Here is a 23,752-nt window from a genome sequence, read left to right on the forward strand (position 1 = left end):
TGGTGCTCTTTGTACACTCACATGGGAACAAGGAGGAGCAAGAGATAAACAAGAGCCTCATTTCATTTGTTTTGGAATCTGGGGAAGCTGCATTCATGCACAGCATCCCCAGAAGTGTGCCCACAAGCCTCACCCCTGCGCTGGTGCGCTCTGAAACCACACCCCCAGTTCTCTACAGTGACAGTGGTAGTCTGTAGTAGAGACATGTTGTACTTGTGAAGCAGTCCTCCCCCATGATGTTGAACCCTGTGGCACTCAAGTGCTCGGATCACAGGAAAACTCTTTCCACAAGTACAGTGTTCACGGTGGCAGACAAATACGGTGACCATGCAGAGCGGGAGGGGTGGGGCTTCAGAGCATGTCAGTATGAGGGTAGGGCTTGTGTGAGGCGCCCTCGTGGGGATGCTAAATGTGACAACAGCTGAACAGGGCTGAAGAGTGGGCTTGTTCTCTGTTGCTCCTGTGGGCAGGAGCAATTAATGAGTTGACGTTTTGCAAAGAAGCACATTCAAGCTATGCATCAGGAGGCATTTCCTAACTCTAAGAGCAATTGCACAGTGGAGAAATCCACCTCATGCCAAGTTGGGCACTCCTTCACTCATGGTTTTCAAAGAGAAACTGGGAGGCCATCTGTCAGGGTTGCTGTAGCAGTTTTCTTCCTGCGTTGAGCAGAGAGTTGGATTGAAACACCTTCAGGGTACTTTTGAACTTTGAAATTCTATGAAATGTATCTGTTCAAGGTGCAAGCAAAGTGACATGCAGGTGAGCATATTAACTTGCTGCTTGAAACAGCCTTCTGGGGAGTCTACTCACAAGTACATATATTTAGCAGGGGGAGAACAACTGGCCCTATCCATCCCCAGCACAGATCCCTCCAGTGGCTGTTGCTGGTGTCTATATTATGTTTCTTTTTTGGAGGCTGCCTCACATGCATGGCAGCCTCCAAAATGGCCGCCAAGAAGACGGAGAGGGCTGAAACGGCCCAAAAATGGGCGAAACTGGCCCATAGAAGACTGGGGGGAGGGGGGAACCTCTGGAGACACACACACACCCTGGGGCTGCAGCAGTGCCCCCTGTACCCGCCAGGAAGCTTTGAGTGTTTTTTTGTTTTAACATTTAGAACCCCAAACACACTTGAGCCGAGTCAGGATTCTAGTTCGGGGGCACAAATTTATTTATTTATATCTATGTAAATATATAACCCCTGCTGACTGAGCAAAGAGGCACCTTTTTAAAATGGTGATTCTCTTTATTGAGCAGGGGGAGAGCAACTGGCCCTATCCAACCTCAGCACAGCATCTCTCTGGTGGCTGTTGCTGGTGTTTACCTTATTTATTTATTTATTTTTATTGTGATTATTTTTTAGATTCTGTCCTTTGGGGACAAGGAGCCATTTTATTTATATATGTCTATGTAAACCGCTTTGGGGTTTTTTGTTGAAAATCAGTATGTAAATATTCATCGTATTTGTATACATATTTGTCATATTTGTTTACATTTTCGTCATCGTAATTCATGAGTAGGCTCCCCCACTGGCTGTTTAGAGAGAAGAATGTTTTCATGATGCCTATCCAGTCAATCGCCAGTGAAGTACTATTTTTAATGAACTACTCTCTTTTTTGGGACTTGGCTCCTACTCTGAAACACCATCTGAAATGTAGTGTGGAATGTCCTGCCTAGAAGTTCCTGGCATGTTTCAGCACCTTTCCTGTGAAACACATTTTGAGGCTATTCACACGATTGTAGAAAATCGGGCTAGCCTCCGCTAGCCCTATTTTCTACAGTCATAAGAACCACCGGGCTCGGCTGCGAGCCTGCTGGTTCTTGAGCAGGTAACCCGCTCAAGTCGCCCGCCCCTAAAACCGGGTTTGCGGAGCAGGAACTCCGCAAACCCGGTTTTTAAAATCGTGAGTAGCTGTGATGTGGCTCTGCACTGCAGTTACTCATGAGTAGACCCCTGGTGGGAGGCTGAAAAGCAGCCTCCCGGCTCAGGGGTCTCCCCAATATGCCCTGCGCGCTCACGCAGGGCATACTGGTGCTTCTGGGGGCCACACAGCCCCTGAACTCCCCAGCCCCCGCCAGCTCCGTCACAGAGCCGGCAATCGTGTGGGCGGCTGATCTGGCCGCCCAGGGCTCCCACCTTGCTCGTGTGCAAGGAGAGCTCACTCTCACAAACCAGGTCTCATTCATCGTGAGACCTGGCTCTGTGTGTAGTTTCCCGTTGTGTTTTACTAATAACAATAATTGTTTGCATAGGGAAAGACTTGGGTGGTCACAATGAATTCAGGAAACTAGTACCACTGCTAACCTCTTGAACATTTTAAAATTACTCTGCTTGTAGTGAACAAAGGACTTTTTACCATTCTGTACTGTTCATAATGATAATAAAGTAGACACAGTCATCCATAGTGATCCAGAAGAAAATAATCCCGTAATCCAGAAGAAATAAAAATGGTAAAGAAGGTTGGTGTTAAGTGTGCAGAGGATAGTTACCTACCTAGAACAAATGACACACTTTTAAAGAAATAATTTGCAGAGGAAGAGGAAAATTCAGGTTAATGCTAGGAAGAATGTCCTGAGAGTAGGGATGTGCACGGAACCGCTGCAGGGAGGCTCCAAGGCAGCGGGGGGTCTATCTTTAAGAGCAGGGGAGGGTGCACTTACCCCTCCCACTGCTTTTCCCCCACTGGCATCCGTGTGTTTCAAAGCCCATTGGGGTGGCAGTGTATCTCCCTGCCTCCCCGTTGCCCTCGTCTTCCGGATATGACCAGAAGTCACCGTCATGCCTGCGTGTGCCTGTGCCAGGGACAGCAACATCCGGTCATATCTGGAAGACGAGGGCAACGGGGTGGCAGGGAGATACACTGCCACCCCAATGGGCTTTGAAACACTCGGATGCCAGTGGGGGAAAAGCAGTGGGAGGGTTAAGTGCACCCTCCCCTGCTCTTAAAGATAGACCCCTGCTGCCTTCAAACCAGCGGTTCTTTGAACCAGTTCAGAGGCCCATAAAGGGCCTCTGAAGTGGTTCCGTGCACATCCCTACCTGGGAGGGCTATTCTGAATGAATTTCCCTCTTTGGAGTTTTCAAGAAAATGCTGTGCATTATCTACTAGGGAATATAGTAAAAGCAGAGCCATTTTAAAGAGAGAAAAAATTCATCAGTTGAGATATTTTAAGCACAAGGATATACTGAGGACAAAGGGCTAAGAATTCAAGAGCCCCGTTGGACCAGATTGAGAGTCCATCTGTTGCTGCATCCCTGTTTCCAACAGTGGCTGCCCAGATGCCTCCTAGGAAGTCCACAGGCAGGGAACAGAAGCAACAGTGTTCCTTTGGGGGTTTTTTGTCCTCAGCATCTGGTATTCAAAGAGGTACTGCCTCTAAACATGGACGTTCATTCAGCCCTCCTGGCTCCTAGCCATTGATCGACCTGTTCACCATGAACTGGATAATCCTGACTTTGAGTTCAACCCCATTATACTATTTACCTGTCTAGCCAACCTAATACAATAAGTCAACATCTGATACATTAATGTACCCTTTTTTCTTACATTTTTTCTGAATTAATGAGAGTTAGGTAATTCTTTTATAAAAACAAAAAAGGGATTACAGAGTGAGATTTTATTTTTAATTTGGTGAAATAATTGTGAAACTTCTGAAAACATTACAATTCTCTTCTTCTGCCCTTGAGTACAACCCTTTCCTCCTCCTGCAGTTTGTGAAAGATCACTGGCTGTCTGAAGGAAGAAGTTCCTGTCAGGAGGAAAATTATTGTAACATCCTGACCTTTTCATCTGCTGGGGTCACTGGCAAGGCCATATGTCTTAAGTGTAATGTGTTACCGCCATGGCTGGGGTCACAATGAATGTCTGAGACCCAAAATAGCTTGAAATCAGAGCTGACCTTTGCCTGCAGCCATACTTGTGATGGGAGTGTATGGGACTGGTCAAGTTTCACAGACAAGAATTGCAGAGGATTCTGGGGTAGCCAAGCCTCCCTCTAGGCCCCCTTACTCTGATTGGAGAAGTAGTGGATCACATACAGCCAAAATGAACATACCAAGTTGCCTTATAACAGGCCTTGACAAATGTTCTTTGGATCTAGGAGCCAGCCCAAAAATTTAGGAGCCACACAATGGACTCTTGATAAAATTGCCAGACTTAGTGATAGTGGGGACTTGTGGAGGGGAAGGATAAATGGGATTCTCGTTATCTCTGTTATAAATAACATCCTTAGGACAGAAACAGGGCTGCCTGGGGCAAACAAATAAAATAAAATAAAAATTAAGAAAAAACTCTGCCTCTGAATATCCTAGCCTAAGTGCCACAATAACATTTCTAAGTGCCATGGCTCCCTGGAGCCATGGGAGGCTCCAATGGCTCCCTGGTGCTATTGTCAGGCTCTGCTTTTGCTTTATTCAGGCCCTTGATCCATCTAACTCAATATTGCCTACTCTTGACTGGCAACATTAAGTCGAAGTCCTTAGGCTTAATGGATCTTTCCCCTCCCTATCTGGAGAAGTCAGGGACTGAACCTAGGACCTCCTACATGCAAACCTCTGAGCTATGGCCCCTCTGCATTGTCTTGCACACAAAACGTCAACTTGTAGCAAATGGATTTTGGGGATATTGAAGATGCCTTGTTCCGTCGTGAATGTAATCAGTTTCCTTCCTTCCTTCCTTCCTTCCTTCCTTTTTACATTTTAAAGTTTTTATTCGCTTTTACAATAGCTTTACAATTAAGTAAATATTGACTTCCTGCTTACCTGTCTGCGCGGTTCACGTTAACTATACTTATAAACCATTGCTATAATAATTCAAAACATACGTACTCCACTTTACTACTCGATTTTCCCCAGCCCAACCTGCTGTTATTGCTATATTTCAAACCCTGCTGAGAGGTCCATATTAGAAAAATAGTTCTTTAAGTGAAGTAAAAATGATTCCCAATCTTTGAAACATTCCAGATTTTCTTCCCTTATAAGTGCTGTAAGTTTTGCCATCTCAGCATATTCCAAAATTTTTATAAACCAGTCTTCTTTTGAGGGCATTTTATTGTCTTTCCATTTCTGCGCATATACAATTCTTGCCACTGTGGTTGCATACATTAAAAATGTTACATTTCTTCTGGAGAACTCTCCTTAAGTTATTCCCAGCAGGAAGGATTCTGGCCTCTTAGGAAATGTCATTTTAAAAATTTTCTTCAACTCATTATATATCATATCCCCCCCAAAAAAACCCTTTGCCTTCCCTCATGACCACCACATATGGAAAAAAGTTCCTTCACATTGTCCACATTACCAACATTTGTTTGAAACATTTTTATACATTAATGCTATTTTTTTCGGTGTCATATATGCATCATCTTATGATAATTTTCTTTTAAAGTATAACATGCAATAAACTTTAAATCAGTTTTCCATAATTTTTCCCAAGCAGCCATATCTATATTATGACCCACACCTTGAGCCCATTTTATCATAGTTGTTTTAACCACTTCATCTCTTGTCTCCTCCAAAAGCAACGACCTATACATCTTAGAGACTAATCTTTCCTTATTTTCACACAGCTCCTTCTCAAATCTTGACATTTGATCCACAAATCCAACCTTAAGATCATTTTTATAAATTTTATTTAGCTGGTGATACTGAAACCAATTACAAACCAAATTTTGTACTTCATTTAAATTTTTTAATTTACAGCCCTTCTCTTGAAAACATAAATCCCTATAAGTACCCCATTCAGATTACATATTTGTGTCTTTACGTGCCAAAGCCTCAATCGGGGATAACCATAATGGAGTTTTACACTCCAACCACTTTTTATATTTTGCCCATACTCCCATCAGACTCCTTCTTACATAATGATTTATGCACTTTGCCTTTATCATACCATAAATATGAGTGCCAGCCAAACCTTCTATCGAATCCTTCCAAATCAAGTATTCTGGGATTTCTTAATGTTATCCATTCCTTTAACCACACCAGACAAACAGCATCAAAATACAGCCTTAAATCAGGCAGGGTAAGACCACCTCTTTCTTTAGCATCTGTTAAATTTTTAAATTTAATTCTTGGTCTTTTTCCTTGCCAAACAAATTTAGTTATATCCTTTTGCCATTGCTTGAAACAGGTTAACTTATTAATTATAGGAATTATCTGAAAAAGAAACATTTTAGGCAAGACATTCATTGTCACAGCTGAAATTCTTCCCATTAAAGTTAAGTTCATTCTAGTCCATCTTTGCAAATCAGTTCTTACTGTATTCCATATTTTAATATAATTATTTGAAAACAAAGAATTTTTATTTGTCAACCAGACACCCAAATATTTGAGTTTCTTCTCCACTTTCAATTCACTTATTTCGTAAAGTCTATTATTGGATTTCTGGTCCATATTTTTTGTCAACACCTTCGTTTTACTCTTATTAATATAAAACCCAGCAAATTGGCCAAATTGTTCTATTTTTTCCAAGAGCCTACCAACCTTTCCTAATGGATTTTCTAGAAAAAACACCACATCACCTGCAAAGGCTCTGAGTTTATACTCCTGTTTCCCTCCTTTCGGACCTTGTATTTGGTCATCATGAATGTAATCAGTTTTCAAGGCAAAATTATATTATTGTGCCTCTCCCCAACCCCTTTCTTGAATAGTGAGGAAATTAGGCTAGCCTCTATATTGTAATTCAGCGGGGAGGTTCTTGTGAAACTGAAGTGTTCTACAGTAAAAGAAAAATGAGAGGAAATTGGTAATTACATCTTTTTTGCGTAGAAGAGAAACTAACTAATGAAAGGGTAATCAAGTGGCTATTCATCAGTAATTTGCTACTGTGCTGAACAGGAAGCAGTGAGAGGCAGAAGATGCAAGGAGGAAGCTACTAACTAAAGTTGCAGGGAATGTTGCTGAATGGGGCTGGCTTCTGAGTGAACATTATAAATAGGATCTCAGCTGTGTGCAGGGGCATAGTTAGGGAGAGAGGGCCCGTGTTCACCCCTCTCTCTGGCGGCCCCTTGGAGTGAGGGAGATAATGAGAAAAATAGGGAGGGGTGGAGCCCTGGCTGTGTGGAAGGTGGGATGGGGCTGTAGCTCAGTGTTAGAGCATCTGCTTTGCATGTAGAAGGTCCTAGGTTTGATCCCTGGCATCTTCAGGTAGGGCTGGGAAAGACTCCTGCCTAAAACCTTGGAAAAGCTGCTGCCAGTCAGTGTAGGCAAAACTGAGCTAGATTGACCAATGTCTGTCTCAATCTAAGGCAGCTTCCTATGTTCCTAACCTATTCTGGTTTAAGGGAGTAAACAATAGCCCTGGGAATCGTACCTTGCCTGGGAAAGCAGGGGAACAGAAACCGTCTCCAATTGGTTCCAGCTGGTCTCACTCTTCTCCCAGTCCCTGATCAAACACTCCTCACCCCTGGGAATAGTGTGTAGAGTGCATATTGCTAACAAGATAATTAAGAATGAATGTGCCAAGTATTAAAAGAACAGAGGTAAAGATTAATGTCATGTGCAGAAGAAATATACAACACAAACTTCAGCAATAAGACTGAGAGACTGTTTCTCTCTTTAATGTTTAAAAAACCCTTTAATTTTCATATTTGAAAATTCTTACTAGAATTTGTGTGAAATGATACAAGAAAAATCAAGTTATAGGTTATCAGTACAGCAGCATTACTTATTGGGTGGGAGACATTTCTTGGACACAGTCCATCTAAGGCCACACTTTTGTGATGCTTTTGTCCATAATAAGATTGTCCCATATCTGACTGTTACCAGTGTAGGGTGTACTTGGTTTTTCCAGTATGGAGTGATTTCTGAACTGGGAGCTACTGGGATGTAAGAAATGAGTCCCTCATTGTGTGGCACCTCTGTCTGTCCTTCTGGAAAGATATCCCGAAGTGCACTATGTCAATCTCTTGTCCTGTGATGGAACCTATGGCTTCAAATGTCTTCTCCAAAAAACCTTTACAGCTGAGCACAAGAGTCTATCTCTCTTGATCACAGCCAGTGCTTGGGTAGGTGGCCATAATGCTGTCTTCCAACTCCCAGCTTATACTCTTAACCTGGCTTGTCCCCTCTCAGGGTGGCACAGTGATTGGAAGTGCCCGGTGCCAAGACTTCCGCACACGTGAAGGACGCGTGAAAGCTGCTCGCAACCTGGTCAAGAGAGGAATTACAAACTTGTGTGTGATTGGAGGTGATGGCAGCTTGACCGGAGCAGACACCTTCCGAGCTGAGTGGACCAGTTTGCTGCAGGAGCTGGTTAAGACAGGTATTGCAGTTTTGAATGGGTAAACCAAGGAGGGGAACTAAAAGCTGAATGTTGAGTAGAGGCAAAAGCAACCTCATGCTGAAATCTTTGTCGTTCCTTGGAGCGGTTGACCCACCTAGAAAACTATTCTCAGAGATCATTCTCTTGACCACAGTGGCTGGGGATGGGGAGGGCTGGTGGGAGGAAGGCAGAATCCTACCTACCTTCCCCCATATGACCGCCTCCACTGGCCACATGGCTGGCATGGTGGCAGACGCCCAACATGGGTTCGGGAGGACTTGCTTCTCCTGATCCCACAATGCGGTGCTTGGGTAGCAGGGAGGCGGTCCGCTACACTGCAGCAGGGCTCCTCTCCCTGGCCATGCAGTACTCAGGGCTCTATGGCCACCACTCCCAGTGGCCATTTCCAGAGCCCCAGCACTGCAGATGTCTGGAAAGTGAGGTAGGATGGACTCCTTTTCCCTCCTACCTCATTTTTTGCCAGGGTAGTGGATCTGGGATACCTGGGTTTGCAGCTGCTGAGTCAGGAAGCTTCCCGGTTGTTTGGACGACACGAGCTGCTTGGGTGAACTTCCTCCTACCCAAGCAGCCCATGTTGTATGAACAACTTCACAGTCTTTGTTCATCTGACTCAAAAGCCCCTGTTAAGGCATGATGGAACTGTTACTCTCATTGCAAAAGTTGGAGGAACAGAACTCAGTTTTACACAAAGGCAGTTCACACAATTACAATTAGGGTAATGACCAAGTATACTATCCTAGTTCAGGAGCTGTGTACACTCCCGTTTTGTGACCATGTGCCTGTAAAAAGCAAGGCCAGAGCAGGGAGGAAGTGATCCTTTGGTAGAGGGGAGCTGGGTCAGAGGGCGATTCCTCCTACCTACCTCAGCAAAATGCTGGGTGCGAGAGCTGGGTAGGACAGCGCCATCCAACCCAACTCCTTTCTCCCAGACAATCACTTCCTCCTTCTCTGACCGTGCTGTTTCCCTAGCACATGATCACAAAACGGGAGCACACACAGCTAGGCTAGGACCTAGGAACTAGGCTAGGACCTTTGTCCAAGCCTAATTATAATAGTGCAAACTGCCTTACTATGAGTCATTGGCAGAGCAGTGGCTTGAAGCAAGATCTTTGTGGCCCAGACCTAAATCTTGTTCAAGATCTACTGTACTTTAACCGAGACACCTATGGGCACTGAATGGCTCCTATTAGAACTGAGGTTGTGGGCTGCGCTGCTTCATCTCGAAACTTAAACCTCTCAACCTGATGTCTGAAAACGCTTATAGGTGCCATCTTCATTACACCAATCAACCTGTTCTGGAATCAGTGAGGGACAATATGGTCCAGTAGCCAGTTTGCTTTGGATTTAGAAGAGCTGAGTTCAAATCCAAAAACCTTGTTTCTTATCTTCCAATGAGATTAGTGGGATTCTTGTAAGGTCAAACACAAAACATTTTTGAAAGCAATTTGCAGTATAACTGAGGAACAGTAGCAGTGTGAAAACAAGGAGCAGATTTTGTAATGCAAATTTAGTTGTTGTTTTTTTTTTTAAGGCAATATTTTAAGAGAACTGATCATGTAATGGATAAGCTGTGTGCTAGAAAGTGCCCAGTTCACATCTTGGTTTAGTTGTGAAATCACTCATCATTTCAGGCAAGCCACTGTCTCTCAGCCATAATGCTCCATCTTTTGTATGACGGTGATGATGATGATGATGATGATGGCCTACTTTACAGGACTGCAGTATAGATTTCTGAGAATAATATATCTGATATTACTAAACTGGCTTTGCAGCCCTTCTACATATTGAGGTTAGGCTAGTAGGGACTGAGAGGCAAGGCCTTCGCAGTGGCAGCACCCTTAATTAAGAACTCCCCTTTGAAAGTCACCAGGCTAGCTCTTATTAATCTCAAAAATAAATAGCACTTCAGTGTTGTTGGGGGTGGGGTGTGCATGAGAGAGACAGTTCACTGGTCTTCGCATAGATCTATTCTCTCCCCCCCACCCTTTTTTTTTTTCCCCTCAATCCAAAGGACAGTCCATGTTCCCAGATTGATGAAGTATCACTGACGCACTTGACTGGGAAGTTCTCCTGTGCAGACCACATTGAAATGGATAGGAGCTGTGCAGGAGCACAACTGTGCTACCATTCCTTTACGGGCATTTGCAGATGGGGAAATACTACACTGTTTGGGTTTATCTACTCTCTGTCCAGATTACATAGCTTCCTCTCCCACCATGTTTTGCATTTATCTATGAGCTGTTCATGTCAGTTCCTTTGTGCGCTATTATCCAGCACCACCTGCTGTCCATTTGCAGGAAATCCATGATGAAAATTGTGCCTTTTGAGACTACTGTAAAGGTAGTTTAATTTTCACAGCAATTTCTGTGCAAATTTAGTGTGCACAGAAGAGCTCCTCAGTCAGTTACTCCCCCAAAAGAAGAAAATATGAAAAACTGCAGTAGCAGGGGACTGATAAAGATCCATCTTCATAGCAGGGGCTTCATTAGAGTGTGAATTGCTCAGATCCCCAGTGAATTGCTCAGAGTCCTGAATCTCATCAGCCACCTCCCTCCTCCATGACCTCATGCAGCAGTGGAGGCAACTGCACAGAGCATGGGAGAGGGCTCCTATCTTCACCCTAGCTCTTTGCCATTTACACCTTGACACTGTCAGGTGCTGTATTATAATATTAGAGGGGGCATGATTTAATTTCAATATCAAAAGAGGGATTGTGAGCCTGGACACCAGATCTTTTAAGTACCTAGAAACACCCTTGCTTGATAGCCTTGTGTCAACCAGATGTTTGTCTTGCAGTGTCTCTGTTTTCATCTCATTTTCTAGCCTCTGTTTTTCTCAAGAGGGCATAGTGACTTTGAGTTCTAGTACTGAGCGACTAGTTTGAAATGCTGTCGCTCTAAAGCCTGACTCACAGAATAAAGTGAGAATATTGAGCATTGTTTTATTTTCATCAGGTTCAGGATAAGCAAGAGCTTGCAACGGTGACATAGTTATACCATCTGCTGATATTCCATTGGTCCCTCTCTGCCCAATACCTTTCCAGGTGGCATCACAGCAGAGGAAGCCCAGAAGTCTAATTACCTGAACATTGTCGGTATGGTCGGCTCTATTGATAATGACTTTTGTGGTACTGACATGACCATCGGCACAGATTCTGCTCTCCACAGAATAATGGAGATAGTGGATGCCATCACCACCACTGCCCAAAGGTAAGGCCTATGTGCATTATACTGGACCGTGCATATTCTTCAGTTCCTTGATAGCACTTTGGAAACATACACATTGGGCCCAGAATTCCATACCCTCAGCATCTCAGCTTTCACTTTTAACAAGGCAAGTTTCTAACCTTAAGACTAGATATGAAAGTGTTTGGACAATGGCTGGAGAAATTGCTTGACCTCTTATTAACTTGTAGTAGCAGAATAAAGGATACAGAAGGTAAAGAATGTGGGTTTCCTTGATGCAGAGTTCTGATTATTATTACTGTTTTGTTACTTGCCAAGTTTACATAACCCAGACTTTACTGCTACACTGTGTGTTTCCTTACAACTGAGCTGCTACCATTTATGCTCCTTACATAAGTCCGTGTAATCGGTTCTGAGAAAAATGAGGGTAAAGAACCTGTGTCTTTTTTCAGAGTTAATCATGTGGAATCTATATTTGGGTTCAACTTTAAAGATATTTTGGCACTATCAATGAGAATTAAAATGCTGTCGCCTCCGCTTTCCCCCCCCCACACACACACACACATTCAAGCTTCTTGGTCTTAAAAGAGCAGTGCTTTGTTACAAGGAAGGTATCAGAAGAGTTAAAGAGAGAGCAACGAAGTGATTATGTGCTAAAAGCTGTTCATTATGGTTTGTGATGTCTAAAAGAATGTTAAGTGGGCTTTGCAGTTGGATTGTACTAGAATATAGGGGAAGATAAGAGTGAAATCGACACAAGTTCTCTGCTCTGTTTGATGTGGTGATCATTTTTGGTAAAACTGGCATATCAGTGGTCAGAGACTGGTTCGTGTATGTCACTTTTCGTTTATGTGCTTTCTGATGCAACGTTCCACTCTTGGTGGTTCCTCAACGTCGCTGCGCTGCCCTTCTCAGTGTTTCGTGTACAGGATGTCTGCTAGCGGAGGTCATTTAATATGTGGACCTGCACACAGTTGGATAAAAATTGGGGGGGCAGCGGGGCTCTGATAGTTGACTAGGAAGGACAGAAGAGTGATTGGGATGAAGGACATTTCAAACCACTTGTCAAAAAAGAAAACACAAATAGCACAAGGGACTTTTGTGGTCAAGATAGTTCCAGTTTTATGAAGCACTAACATTCACTTTAAGAAATCTAGAAATATGAGCCAGAACATGGAACATGGTTAGACTGCAGGAGCTACCCCACCCCAATCAATTGACACAAACTTACCTACTTTGAAGATTTCCCCCCCAAAATGCTATTATAAATGTTCCAAATAAATAAAATATACAATTCTGTTAAGTGTTCTACTTTTCGGTGTTCATGCATTCCCTTTTGTTTTCTGTTACAGCCATCAGAGGACATTTGTGCTGGAAGTAATGGGTCGTCACTGTGGGTAGGAAATAATATTTTGTTAATTAGTTGGTTGGTATGTGTACTGGCCATGATACTTGTTTGTCTGTTGACTTGTGAATCTTTACCCTTCTGCAAATCCGCCAAACTTGAATATCCCTGCCTGTGCATATTATGCACAGAGATCAAATAAAGGTCTTCCATCATAGACCTTTATCTTGTTCCTTGATGTCTTGTTCCATAAGAATTCAGAGGGAAGCACAGCCTTTACGCTTTGGTGTCAGGAAACGTCTTCCCATCTAAGAAAACAGAAGCTTTAATAGTTACCCTAAGTAGGATTTTTCGTCTTTCTTCTCACCACACAATAGCTGATTGGTTTGATACATCAGTTCTCTCAGAATGAGGCTGCTGCACTGCTATGATTCCAATATGTGTTTATTACAGACTAATTAGTCTGCTGGCACAAAGAAAGGTTTTTCCTTATCAGTTCTTTGGGCAACCATCTCTGGATGCAGACAACTGTCAAGTTTTCCCCAGAGAGGATGAACTGGAATTTTTATATTTTAGGAAGTCACTAAGTCATGTTTCTTAGTATCGAGTCAGTCTTACTCCAGACATCTTTTTGGAATAGCACCTGCCCTGCATGGATTTTTCAGCTGCTAGGTGGACTGTGTCATATTTATTATTGAACTGGCATAAGACTCAGGCCTGGTCCACACAAGGAACAGAATGAGGTGGTAGAGTGGATTGTACCACTTAAGGCCACAGCAGGGGATGCTACTTTTGAATACTTTCCATGTACACAAAATTCCCTACACGTCAAAATTAGCACAGGAGTAAGAGAGACTCTAGCTCAGCCTTTTATATTCTATTCCTACATGCAAGAAATTATTCACCTAGATCATTCGAATATCTAGTTGTGTGGGCTTAAATGGTTCAATCCTTTCTACCACCACAATCCATTCTGCAGCATATATCTATGCCAGACTGAATCCTTTGTCTTTTCCCCTCGCCTCTAGTTACCTAGCTCTTGTAACTGCCTTGGCAAGTGGCGCAGACTGGGTTTTCATTCCAGAATCTCCACCAGAAGACAACTGGGAGGATCACTTGTGCAGGAGATTAACTGAGGTGACCAAAATAGGAGAATCCGGATTTTAGTTTTGTCTGCCTAATCCAGGGCTGTCATCAGAGGTCCAGAAGGATCCACTGTAGATTCCTAATACTGCCTATGGATCCATTGACTTTGTGTGGTAGCAGTGAAGGATGAGGAAGAGGGAAAACAACAACTACTACTACTACTACTCCCTTGGGGCCCACACAGAAGAAGTGGGCAAAAATTAGCACAATCAGCACAACATCATTCATTGGGATGAGAGGATCAAGATTTACCTAGGCATTGAGGCCACCAGGGTCGAGTCTAAACCCCATGTTATCACGGAAGGCAGCCATTCACTGATATGGGCAACTAAAGAAATGTGCTTGAAGTTATAGTTGGAGTGGGGACAAATTATCCCATGACACTGTGTGCCGTGGTTTCCACTGAGAGGGACCTCCTCAGAAGCAGAGAAGCAATGCTTGTCCATGCACAGAGCAAGCAGAGGTCCCTGCAATATACAGATCCTCTCCCTCACCACCATGGCCACTCTGCCCCATTTTTGTGAGAGGTATCACCTTAAGTGGCACATCAGGAAATGCTTGACTAACAAGCAGAAGGTTGCTGGTTTGAATCCCTGCTGGTACTATATCGGGCAGCAGCAATATAGGAAGATGCTGAAAGGCATCATCTCATACTGCGCGGGAGGAGGCAATGGTAAACCCCTCCTGTATTCTACCAAAGAAAACCACAGGGCTCTGTGGGCGCCAGGAGTCGGAATCGACTTGACAGCACACTTTACCGTTACTTTATTTTACTAGTATTATGAGGCCAAAACAGGCAGAAGCTGCCTGAAAGTAGCTACCGTACACATGCCCATAACTGGAGCATGTTCCACTCTGCCAGTTTCCAAAATGACTATGCTATTGAGAACTTGTATAGATGTAGCACAGTGTGGTGCAATTTTATCCTACACTATGTATATTTGTATAGAGAGAGGTTTATGCCCTGCTTTTCAGAATCAGGTAACTGCCTCCCAAAACAACTAATAAAAGATAATGATTTTAGACTGGATGTAGAATGCTGGTGGTTGTTTTTTTTAAGTAAATCTGTTTAACTATGAGGAGTGGGTGAAAGAAGTCTGCCCCAGAGACCTGTTGCTTAGCAGGACAGGGCATTCTAATGCTCTCAAATCACCTCAGAGTTGGTCCAAGAGTGAGGACAAGCCTGGAGTGGATTAGGTCCCATTAACCAAGAGTCTAGACTGCTCACAACTTGGACTTTCCTGCTGGGGATGGTTTCCTAAGCTTCTGCAAGGAGGTGATTTCCCAAGCTTTTGTAGTGTGATACACTTTTGCAAGGCAAGGTTTGAGTGCCTTCTTCCCTGTGGCAGTTTGCAAGCAGAGGAAAGGGCTGGCCTGATTCCAGCTGTGCCACCACTGCCGATAGCCAGGAGTGGCACTTCAGCTTCCAGCCCAGCAGGAATCAGGTGACACAAGAAGCCAATAGGGTCCCAGTCTGGCCCTGCTGACTCTGTCCTAGTTCCAGTTTGAGGAACTATTGGAACAAAGGAACATAGGAAGCTGCCATATACTGAGTCAGACCATTGGTCTATCTAGCTCAGTATTGTCTTCACAGACTGGCAGCGGCTTCTCCAAGGTTGCAGGCAGGAATCTCTCTCAGCCCTATCTTGGAGAAGCCAGAGAGGGAACTTGAAACCTTCTGCTCTTCCCAGCACGGCTCCATCCCCTGAGGGGAATATCTTGCAGTGCTCACACATCAAGTCTCCCATTCATATGCACCCAGGCTGGACCCTGCTTAGCTATGGGGACAAGTCACTCATGCTTGCTACCACAAGACCAGCTCTCCTCCTATTGCTCAGGGACTTGACTGCCTGCTGCTGTGCTAGCCCCTTGCCTCCAGCTCACCAGCCCTCACACCTCCAGCCAGGCGCTCACTTTCCCTTCCTTCCCTTCTCTGCAGACAAGAACCCGAGGCTCAAGACTGAACATCATCATTGTGGCTGAAGGAGCCATTGACAAGCACGGCAAGCCCATCACTTCAGAAGACATTAAAACTGTACGAGTTAATCCTGTTTCTGTCTGTGTGGAAACCCCTTGCTGAACATTGAGGCTGAGCTGAAATAATTCTCCTGGTTGGGTGGCAAGATGTTTGGTTTTCTGCTATGCCCAGTCCATGGGCCACCTTATACAGTTAGAAGAATCTAGGAGTAAAACTGTTTTGTGGCTGTACTGTATTTACCTGAATACAAGATGACTGGATTTAAGAGGAGCCCCTTGAAAAATAGGTTAAATACAGGTTATGCCTATATTTGCTCAAAAGGAAGAGGACTCTGGATTCAAGATGACCCCCTGATTTCTAACAACACTTGGGTGGTGGTGGGGGGGAGTAGTCTTGGATTCTCAGGCAAATATAGTATGTTGAGGAATGTAGGGGTGTTTTTCTTCCCCTACCACCACAGAATCCATACCTGCTTATGAACTGCAAACCTGTCAAGCAGGATTAATGTCACTTTGCCCAGTTAGAGTTTGAAGGCTTATCACATTTTCAAGGCATGCCTTTGAGAAAGAGTAAGGCAGACACCACTTCAGAAGGCATAAGATGTCTCATGAAAGAAGGGGTCTTTCTAAATTGGTTTTTTAAAACAAACAAAAAACTCACTACCTTGGATATTATTCTGAGTTCTCTGTTTGCATGCACCCCCCAGAAAACAACAGTAGGACCCTAGGTCCCTGTGCAATGAACAGGGAAGATGAGGGATGGGACAGTTGTTGTGCCCCAAGGTCACTTCTGTGCTCTGCATATGCTCAGGAACTACACCAGAGTGAAAAGGAGCTTAGCTGCATTGCCACCTGATTCTAATATGGGAATCACAGATCAAAACTGGTGGAGAAGTGACAAAATACCAATACTACAACTTTATGTAACTTTAAAGCTTTATTGAACTAACAACATCATAAGGCAAGTCATTTTCTAAAACCATTCTAGTATATGCATGATAGCTATCTTATGTGTTGAATGCATGTAAAAAAAAAAAAATCAGTGTTACAGCTAGCAACCAATATCATCCTAACAATATAAAGGAAAGAAGGAAAGAGACAAAGAGGCTATTCACACGGTCCACCGAAATCGGGCTAGGGGAGCTTCACCCGATTTCGGTGGACCATGAGAACCATCAGGCTGGCAGGCGAGCCTGGTGTCCTCCAGGCGGTTAACCCGCCAAACTACCCCTCTCCTTAAGCCTGGTTTGTGGAGCGAGCACTCCGCAAACCCGTTTTAAAAAAAAAAAATCGTGAGTTGCCACGGCGTGGCTCCACGCTGCAGCAGCTCTCAAGGAGACCCCCGAACAGGAGGCTAAAAAGCAGCCTCCCGGCTCAGGGGTCTCTCCAGCATGCCCTGCGCGCTCACGCAGGGCATACTGGAACTTCCGGAGGCCACGCAGCCCCCGAACTCCCCAACCCCTGCCGGCTCCGTGACAGAACCGGCAGTTGTGTAGGCGGCTGCTGCAGCTGCCCGGAGCAGACTGACTGCTCGTCTGCGGGGAGAAAGGGTTTAGCCCGCTCTCCTCGCAAACCCCCTCATGGCTCTTCTCACCGATCATGAGAAGAGCCTCAGAGACATAGAGGAAACTTCAGGAGGAAGGAGGAGGCAAGGGGTGGGGCTGGAATGGCAGCCATAGGCAGGCTGAGCTGTCGGGAGAGAGGGTGAAAGGGAGGAGCGCTGGATTGAGATCAAGGAACTTAGAGAGTCTGCAGAGATCATCTTTACTAATTCTAAGTGGATTTCAGCAAGTGAGCGTTGCTAGGGTACGTAGCTTGGGAACGGTGAGGCAGTTGGTGTGTCTTGGAGATCCTCTTTTGGAGATGAATGCAGATCACAACTTGCTTCAATTCCCTGCTATGCAGAGGGGGTTGCTAACGTTACATCTGGTGGGACTTCTGTTTGGCTGGATAGCCTTACAGAGTCAGTGAGTTTGAGAAAATGATTGCTGCATTCATGCCTGCTTCCACCTTGTATTTAAACGTGTTTGATCCTTTGATCTGAACATAGCTAAACTACAAGCATCTGGTTCTCATGACAAAGCACTTCTTCATTTCAAAGGAAAACCACCTATTAAATCTTATCAGGAAGGAACTGTCTCTGTTTGTCCTTTTCTGCAAGAGGAGGTTAACAATCAGGAGGTTAAAAATCAAACTCTGCAAACAGCAGCTATCATTCTTGAGGTTTCTTTCCTGATTGGGGTCTGGGAAAGGGGCGAAGGGGCAATGGGTTTTTCAGGAGATAACAGTCTAAAACAATTGGTTGCCAGCTTTACCTATCATGTTGTAAACTAAGCCAGATGAAGAAAGCAATTTCAGTAACATATGTGACAGGCATAACTCAATCTAGGAATGTACCTATTGTAAGTCAGCTAGAAAGGATCAACATGAGATATACATTAATGTAACAGGATGTCTTCCTTAGGGGAAGACCAGCTAAACATTTGCCATTCTAACAATGCACTCTTTGGAGAGATAATTCCCGGAGTCAGCAGCTCACTAAGAGTTCAACATGCCTTTTTCCAGAGAGTTTCTGGTAGTAAGACTTGAATTAGACACAAAGCCAATTCTTGATTCTTGGATCCTTAATTCTGATATAGAGGGCATGTTATGGGTCATAATACAGCGATAGTGCTGTTAACTACTTTTGTTGTACATGAGGCTAGATGAATGTTCTAACACTGGCACTGCACAACACGGGAGCATATAGACAGCCAGGAAATGGAATTATAAACAAATTCAACTTAAGGTTCTTGAAATAGAAACTGTGATAGGAATTGCAGGAAGCTGCATGGCTTCAAAACTTTTAAATAAAAGTATTTTGCTTCCGCTGCTCAAGGGGAAGTACAAGAACTTCTACAGAATACTGGCATCCTTCTCAGTGTCTACTGGAAATTCTGTTAATCTTCATTATTCTGTTAATCTTTTGTTAGTCTGTTAATTCTGTTAATCTTCATTCCCCAAGGCTTTGAGAATGAGTTTGCCGCCTTAAGGGCTACAAACATCTTGTTTTTAATGAAAGTTGGAATTTTCTCAAGATGCTGAGTTCTGTGTAGAGATTCTGCACCTGCTACAATTCCACGATTGCAGAACATAGTCGGCCTTAGTTCTAGCCATTTGTCTAGTGGGCCTTTTGAACTGTAATGGAATAACGCCATGTTTGCACTCCTTTCTGCAGCTGGTTGTGAAACGCCTGGGCTTTGACACAAGAGTCACCATTCTAGGACATGTGCAGCGTGGTGGGACCCCTTCTGCCTTTGATCGTATTCTGGTAAAAAAAACCACCCAAATAAATCTGTTCCATGTGCTTTTTATAGATGTGCTTGTAGCCCCTGGTGGCGCAGTGGTAAAACTGCCGCCCTGTAACCAGAAGGTTACAAGTTTGATCCTGACCAGGGGCTCAAGGTTGACTCAGCCTTCCATCCTTCTGAGGTCGGTAAAATGAGTACCCAGAATGTTGGGGGGCAATATGCTAAAATCATTGTAAACTGCTTAGAGAGCTTCCAGCTATAGAGCGGTATGTAAATGTAAGTGCTATTGCTATTGCTATTTTGGATATCGGGATGGGAGGCCAGGGGACAAGCTTTAGTCGTGGTGCTAAAAGTGTAGCCCCACTAGGTATTTCTGCTACTGGAACTTAATGGCCAGACATTGCATGTCTGGGCATTTCTGATTTGGCTTTCCTCTTTCAAAGCAGCAACGATGGGAGAAGAAAGTTGGCAGGGGGAGGAGCATGAAGCATTAGGGGCTGCGGGGGTGTCATACCACTGAGTGCCCTTCCCCCAATTTGGAGCCCCCTTTTCGATATTGTCTCCAAGTCATTCTTAAACAATGCACGGCAGCATTGTTCAGAACTGTAATTTTTCCTGCCTCTTGGCAATGTTTATGGAAATACCCAAACAGACATGCTGTGTGGCTGTGGAACAAGGAGGGATGAGTCACTGGGCCCTTCTCCCTTCCTTCTTTCCAGGGTCTTTATTCAAGTTGCCTCAGTTTAGGAAGCCCCAGCCAACAGGATGTAAACAGCCTTATGGGACCACCCAGGATGAAATCTTGAGGGAGCTCCTTCCAATCCCCCAAGCCCAAACCTCCCCCTCTTCTTCCTCTCACAGGGAAGCAGGATGGGTGTGGAAGCAGTCATGGCATTACTGGAGGGAACTCCTGACACTCCCGCGTGTGTGGTCAGCCTGTCTGGCAACCAAGCCATCCGCCTTCCTCTCATGGAGTGTGTCCAAGTGGTATGTCTCTCTGCTCTCTCTCCTATCTCACTGATCTGTAGGGACCGTTCCATCTCTTAGGACATAGCTCTATACTGTGACTTACAGCAGGAATTTCCAAGGCTGGCCCAAGAGTTCTTGAAGGTGGAGGTGGTTTCAAGGGCTAAAGGGGAAGTGAAATTGGTTTATTGTTTGTGGCAGCTGCTGCCTGTTTTATGGCGGTGGCTGCAGTGTTTCTACCACCAGGTGCTGGCTGGCAGCCATTTTTTTCTCTGAATGCCCCTTGGGAGGATGCCATGATGTAGCCGGAGGAAAAAGCATATGGTCACAAAATAGCAACTTCCCCCTGGGGTCCATAACACGTGGGGGAGTGGGCTTTCTGGGGAAATGATCAGGGGTAGAAGGGTTAACCCCCCTCCACAACTTGCCATGTTCTCAGTCTGAATTGCACCCCTACCCAAGCTGCTATTTACTATAGGGATGGGGGTGGGGACAACTTTTTAAAAGTAGTACTAGTGTGACTCATAATCTGATTAGGGATTCAGAACTTCTGCTTCGGGAAGCCCAATATTCTTTTTTTAAGCTTTGTGTATTTCGCACACACAGAAAATTCAGATCTGCATCTAGGCCTATGGATAAATTATGTGAACTTGATATATTTGCATACCATTGCTTCATTTTGCATCATTTACTCTGTCTCCATTGTGCTGAATGTTCAAATAATATTGATTTTTAAAAATAGTATTTATATTTGTGTATTACTGGAAATGAGAAGGGTGACAGGAGAGAAAGGTATAAAATTGTTGTACACTGCCCAGAGCCTTTGGATGGGGCAATTTATAAATGTAACAAACAAACAAACAAATAAATAAATAATCTCCAAACTTTTCTTCAGAGAGTCTTGTGGCACCTTAAATTTGTTGTAGAAGAAGTTTGTAGTGCATGTTATCAGTTTGTTAGCCTTCAAGGTGCTACAAAGAATAATACTTTAATTTGTTGCCGCAAACACAAGAAACATGGCTACTTCTTTGGAAACCTTTTCTAATAATTGTGTGAGATAAAAGCTTAGTTTTTATCTTATATACATATTCATTTAAAAACCAGTGTTCTAAGGATTCAATTTTTTTTTTCTAAGGTGACATACAACACAGATACACATACTCTATAATCAACATGCCAAACCTTCATTTCTCAGGTTGTTTTTGTGAGGGGTGGAGTCCAAAAAGTCCCTCTCTCTGACAGGATCCTACATATGAGAAACACTAACCTTTTCTGCATCTTTCAATAGACAAAAGACGTCACAACAGCTATGCATGCGGGTCGGTTTGATGAAGCTCTTAAACTCAGAGGAAGGTGAGTCACCCTCTGAACAAAACCTGCTGAGGGCCATTCTCTCTTTTACTTTATGACTGCATTCAAATTTAATGATTGCATTCAAAACTTTAGTCAATGGCAGCCACTTTTAATTGACCTGGCTCAGGAGTTGAGAAAAGACTTGTTCATTTTTTGAGGCTGTTTTATTTCAGAAATATATTTTTGCAATAGGCATGAAAAGGAAAGTATTAAAGATGGGTCTTCTAACAATGTGTGGTAGAGTTTTTTAATCACAAGTTTTCATCTTCTGTCTCAAAAGCACTTCTGTTGAGGTTATGGTGTTTTGCAAATGGACTTGCATATAATTAATTTTGATAATTCGAAAGACTGATTATCAATATATTAAACATGCTTCAATTAGTTGGAAGCCCTAAGATTTAGCATTTCAAGTATCAGATTTGGCTGGGATCTGTTTTGCACAGAACAGAGGCAAGGATGTCCTTAGAGAGCCCTGGTGTGGGGGGAGGGGGGGGGCTGAAGCAAATCAGCCAGTGTGGGGCTCACTTCTAGCTAATTTTTAATGGTGCCAACGACTGTGTGGGGCCCTGGGAGGTCACCCTGTTTGCTCTGCCCTAAGGACAACCTTGTGGGGCAAGTTGCATTCCTGTTACCCTTAGTTTTCATCTTGTGAACTAGTTTTCCCTTCTATTTTACTTGTTCCATCTGGTGTTCTATGCACTCTCCATTTTGTGCCCATGATGGAGGAAGCTCCTGACTGTAAAAGTGCATGCCATTATACATGGATTGGATACATAGGTCTCATTTATTTCCGTGGTGGCTTCGAGAGCCAGCAGGGTGTAAGGGTTAGAGTGTTAGACTAGGCCTGGAGAGACCCAAGTTCAAATTCCCATTCAGCAATGCAACTCACCGGGGAGTTCTTCACACAGCAGGCTTTATTGCGAGTTTTCTGCGAGGCTTTACCGTTGATGTGAATTCGGTTCGTCCCTGGGTCCACCTTTTTGTCAATCAAACAGACTCAGTGGGAATCATTTAGAGGCTTTTATTGCTACTGCAGTTAGCAAGGTATTCAACGGGCTAATTGCTCTACATTGAATACGAATTGGTTACAGCTGAGGTTCTCTTTTATACAATCAACAAAATGGATGCTGAAGCTCCCAGCCCAATACACATAGCAAGCTGGTGATCTAACCCTTTCAAATGCACATGCGTAACTTGACTCTATTGTCCATCAGATGATTCCCCCTTATTTGGTTAGATCCTGTTTTCTTAACTGTCAGCAAAGAACAGTGAGAACCTTGTGAGAACCAAGTTTCATAGATACAATTTAGTGGAGAGAGATAACGATGTTGATCATGAGAGGCCGTGATGTCCCTGAGCTGGGCTGGGGTTACTTTGAGTTAGAATGTGGTATTCTGGGCAAACATGGAGTTTCTTTGGTTTTCTAAACACATCACCGTGAACTCAAATTTGCCGACACAGAAGGTAGATTTTTTTACCCCGGATATAAATCAGGCTACACTTTTAACGCGCAGTGAAAAACCTGAATTCTGTGTGAAGTGCTCCCCAGTAGCTCGCAGGGCCTTTGAGATAAATCTGCCCAATATGTGAACGTACACCTTCCATTCTGGAGGAGATGCGAGCTAAAGGGCTTTAAAAGCCCTGTGTGGAAAATCCCGGGTGGCTCTGGACCACTTATCTCTCAGCCTAAGCTACTTCACAGGGTTTTTGTGGCAATCAGTGTAACCATTTACACCACTCTGTAAAGTAGGTGTACAGGAGGAGGAGAAAGACCAGGATATACATGTAAATAAATAAATCAAAATTAATCCAAATTAGTTTGGATGCTGCCTGTTGTTGCCTTCAGCCTCTCCCTGACCCTTAGATGCTGCAGCAGTTATTAGTCAGTATCTAGGGATTGTGTTGTGCTCAGGGAATTTCCTAACTTTTACTTCAAAGTGCTGCTCTCCAGAGGGTCCTCTGGGGAGTTGCTTTAGAGCCAGGGGTGGGATGCATGGGGTGGTCGTAGGGAAGAGTGGCCTGGCAATAATAATGATGTTGCTTGGCATTTGAACACCTCTGAGTGTTCAGAGCACTTCACCTGTGTGATCGCCTTATAACAGTCTTGTAAGGTAGCCCAGTATTATGATGCACCTATTATAAAGGTGGGGGGAGGCTGAGAGAGAGTGGCTTGCCTAAGGCCACCCTAGCAACTCATGGCAGAGG

The 23,752-nt window shown here is 44.0% G+C and overlaps 1 protein-coding gene across 2 annotated transcripts in view; it reads left to right on the plus strand.

The window, feature by feature from the left end:
- PFKM (phosphofructokinase, muscle) overlaps nucleotides 1-23,752 on the plus strand; it is a 65,931-nt gene that overhangs the window by 23,398 nt on the left and 18,781 nt on the right. For both annotated transcript variants that reach the window (XM_053291255.1, XM_053291256.1), the window contains exons 5-12: nucleotides 8,075-8,264; nucleotides 11,329-11,494; nucleotides 12,823-12,867; nucleotides 13,844-13,952; nucleotides 15,901-15,996; nucleotides 19,156-19,248; nucleotides 20,090-20,215; nucleotides 21,483-21,547. In XM_053291255.1, coding sequence (XP_053147230.1) covers nucleotides 8,075-8,264; nucleotides 11,329-11,494; nucleotides 12,823-12,867; nucleotides 13,844-13,952; nucleotides 15,901-15,996; nucleotides 19,156-19,248; nucleotides 20,090-20,215; nucleotides 21,483-21,547 — 890 coding nt within the window. The remainder of the gene's footprint in view (nucleotides 1-8,074; nucleotides 8,265-11,328; nucleotides 11,495-12,822; nucleotides 12,868-13,843; nucleotides 13,953-15,900; nucleotides 15,997-19,155; nucleotides 19,249-20,089; nucleotides 20,216-21,482; nucleotides 21,548-23,752) is intronic.

Source organism: Hemicordylus capensis, chromosome 2 (assembly GCF_027244095.1).
Source record: "Hemicordylus capensis ecotype Gifberg chromosome 2, rHemCap1.1.pri, whole genome shotgun sequence".
NCBI classification, from domain to species: domain Eukaryota; kingdom Metazoa; phylum Chordata; class Lepidosauria; order Squamata; family Cordylidae; genus Hemicordylus; species Hemicordylus capensis.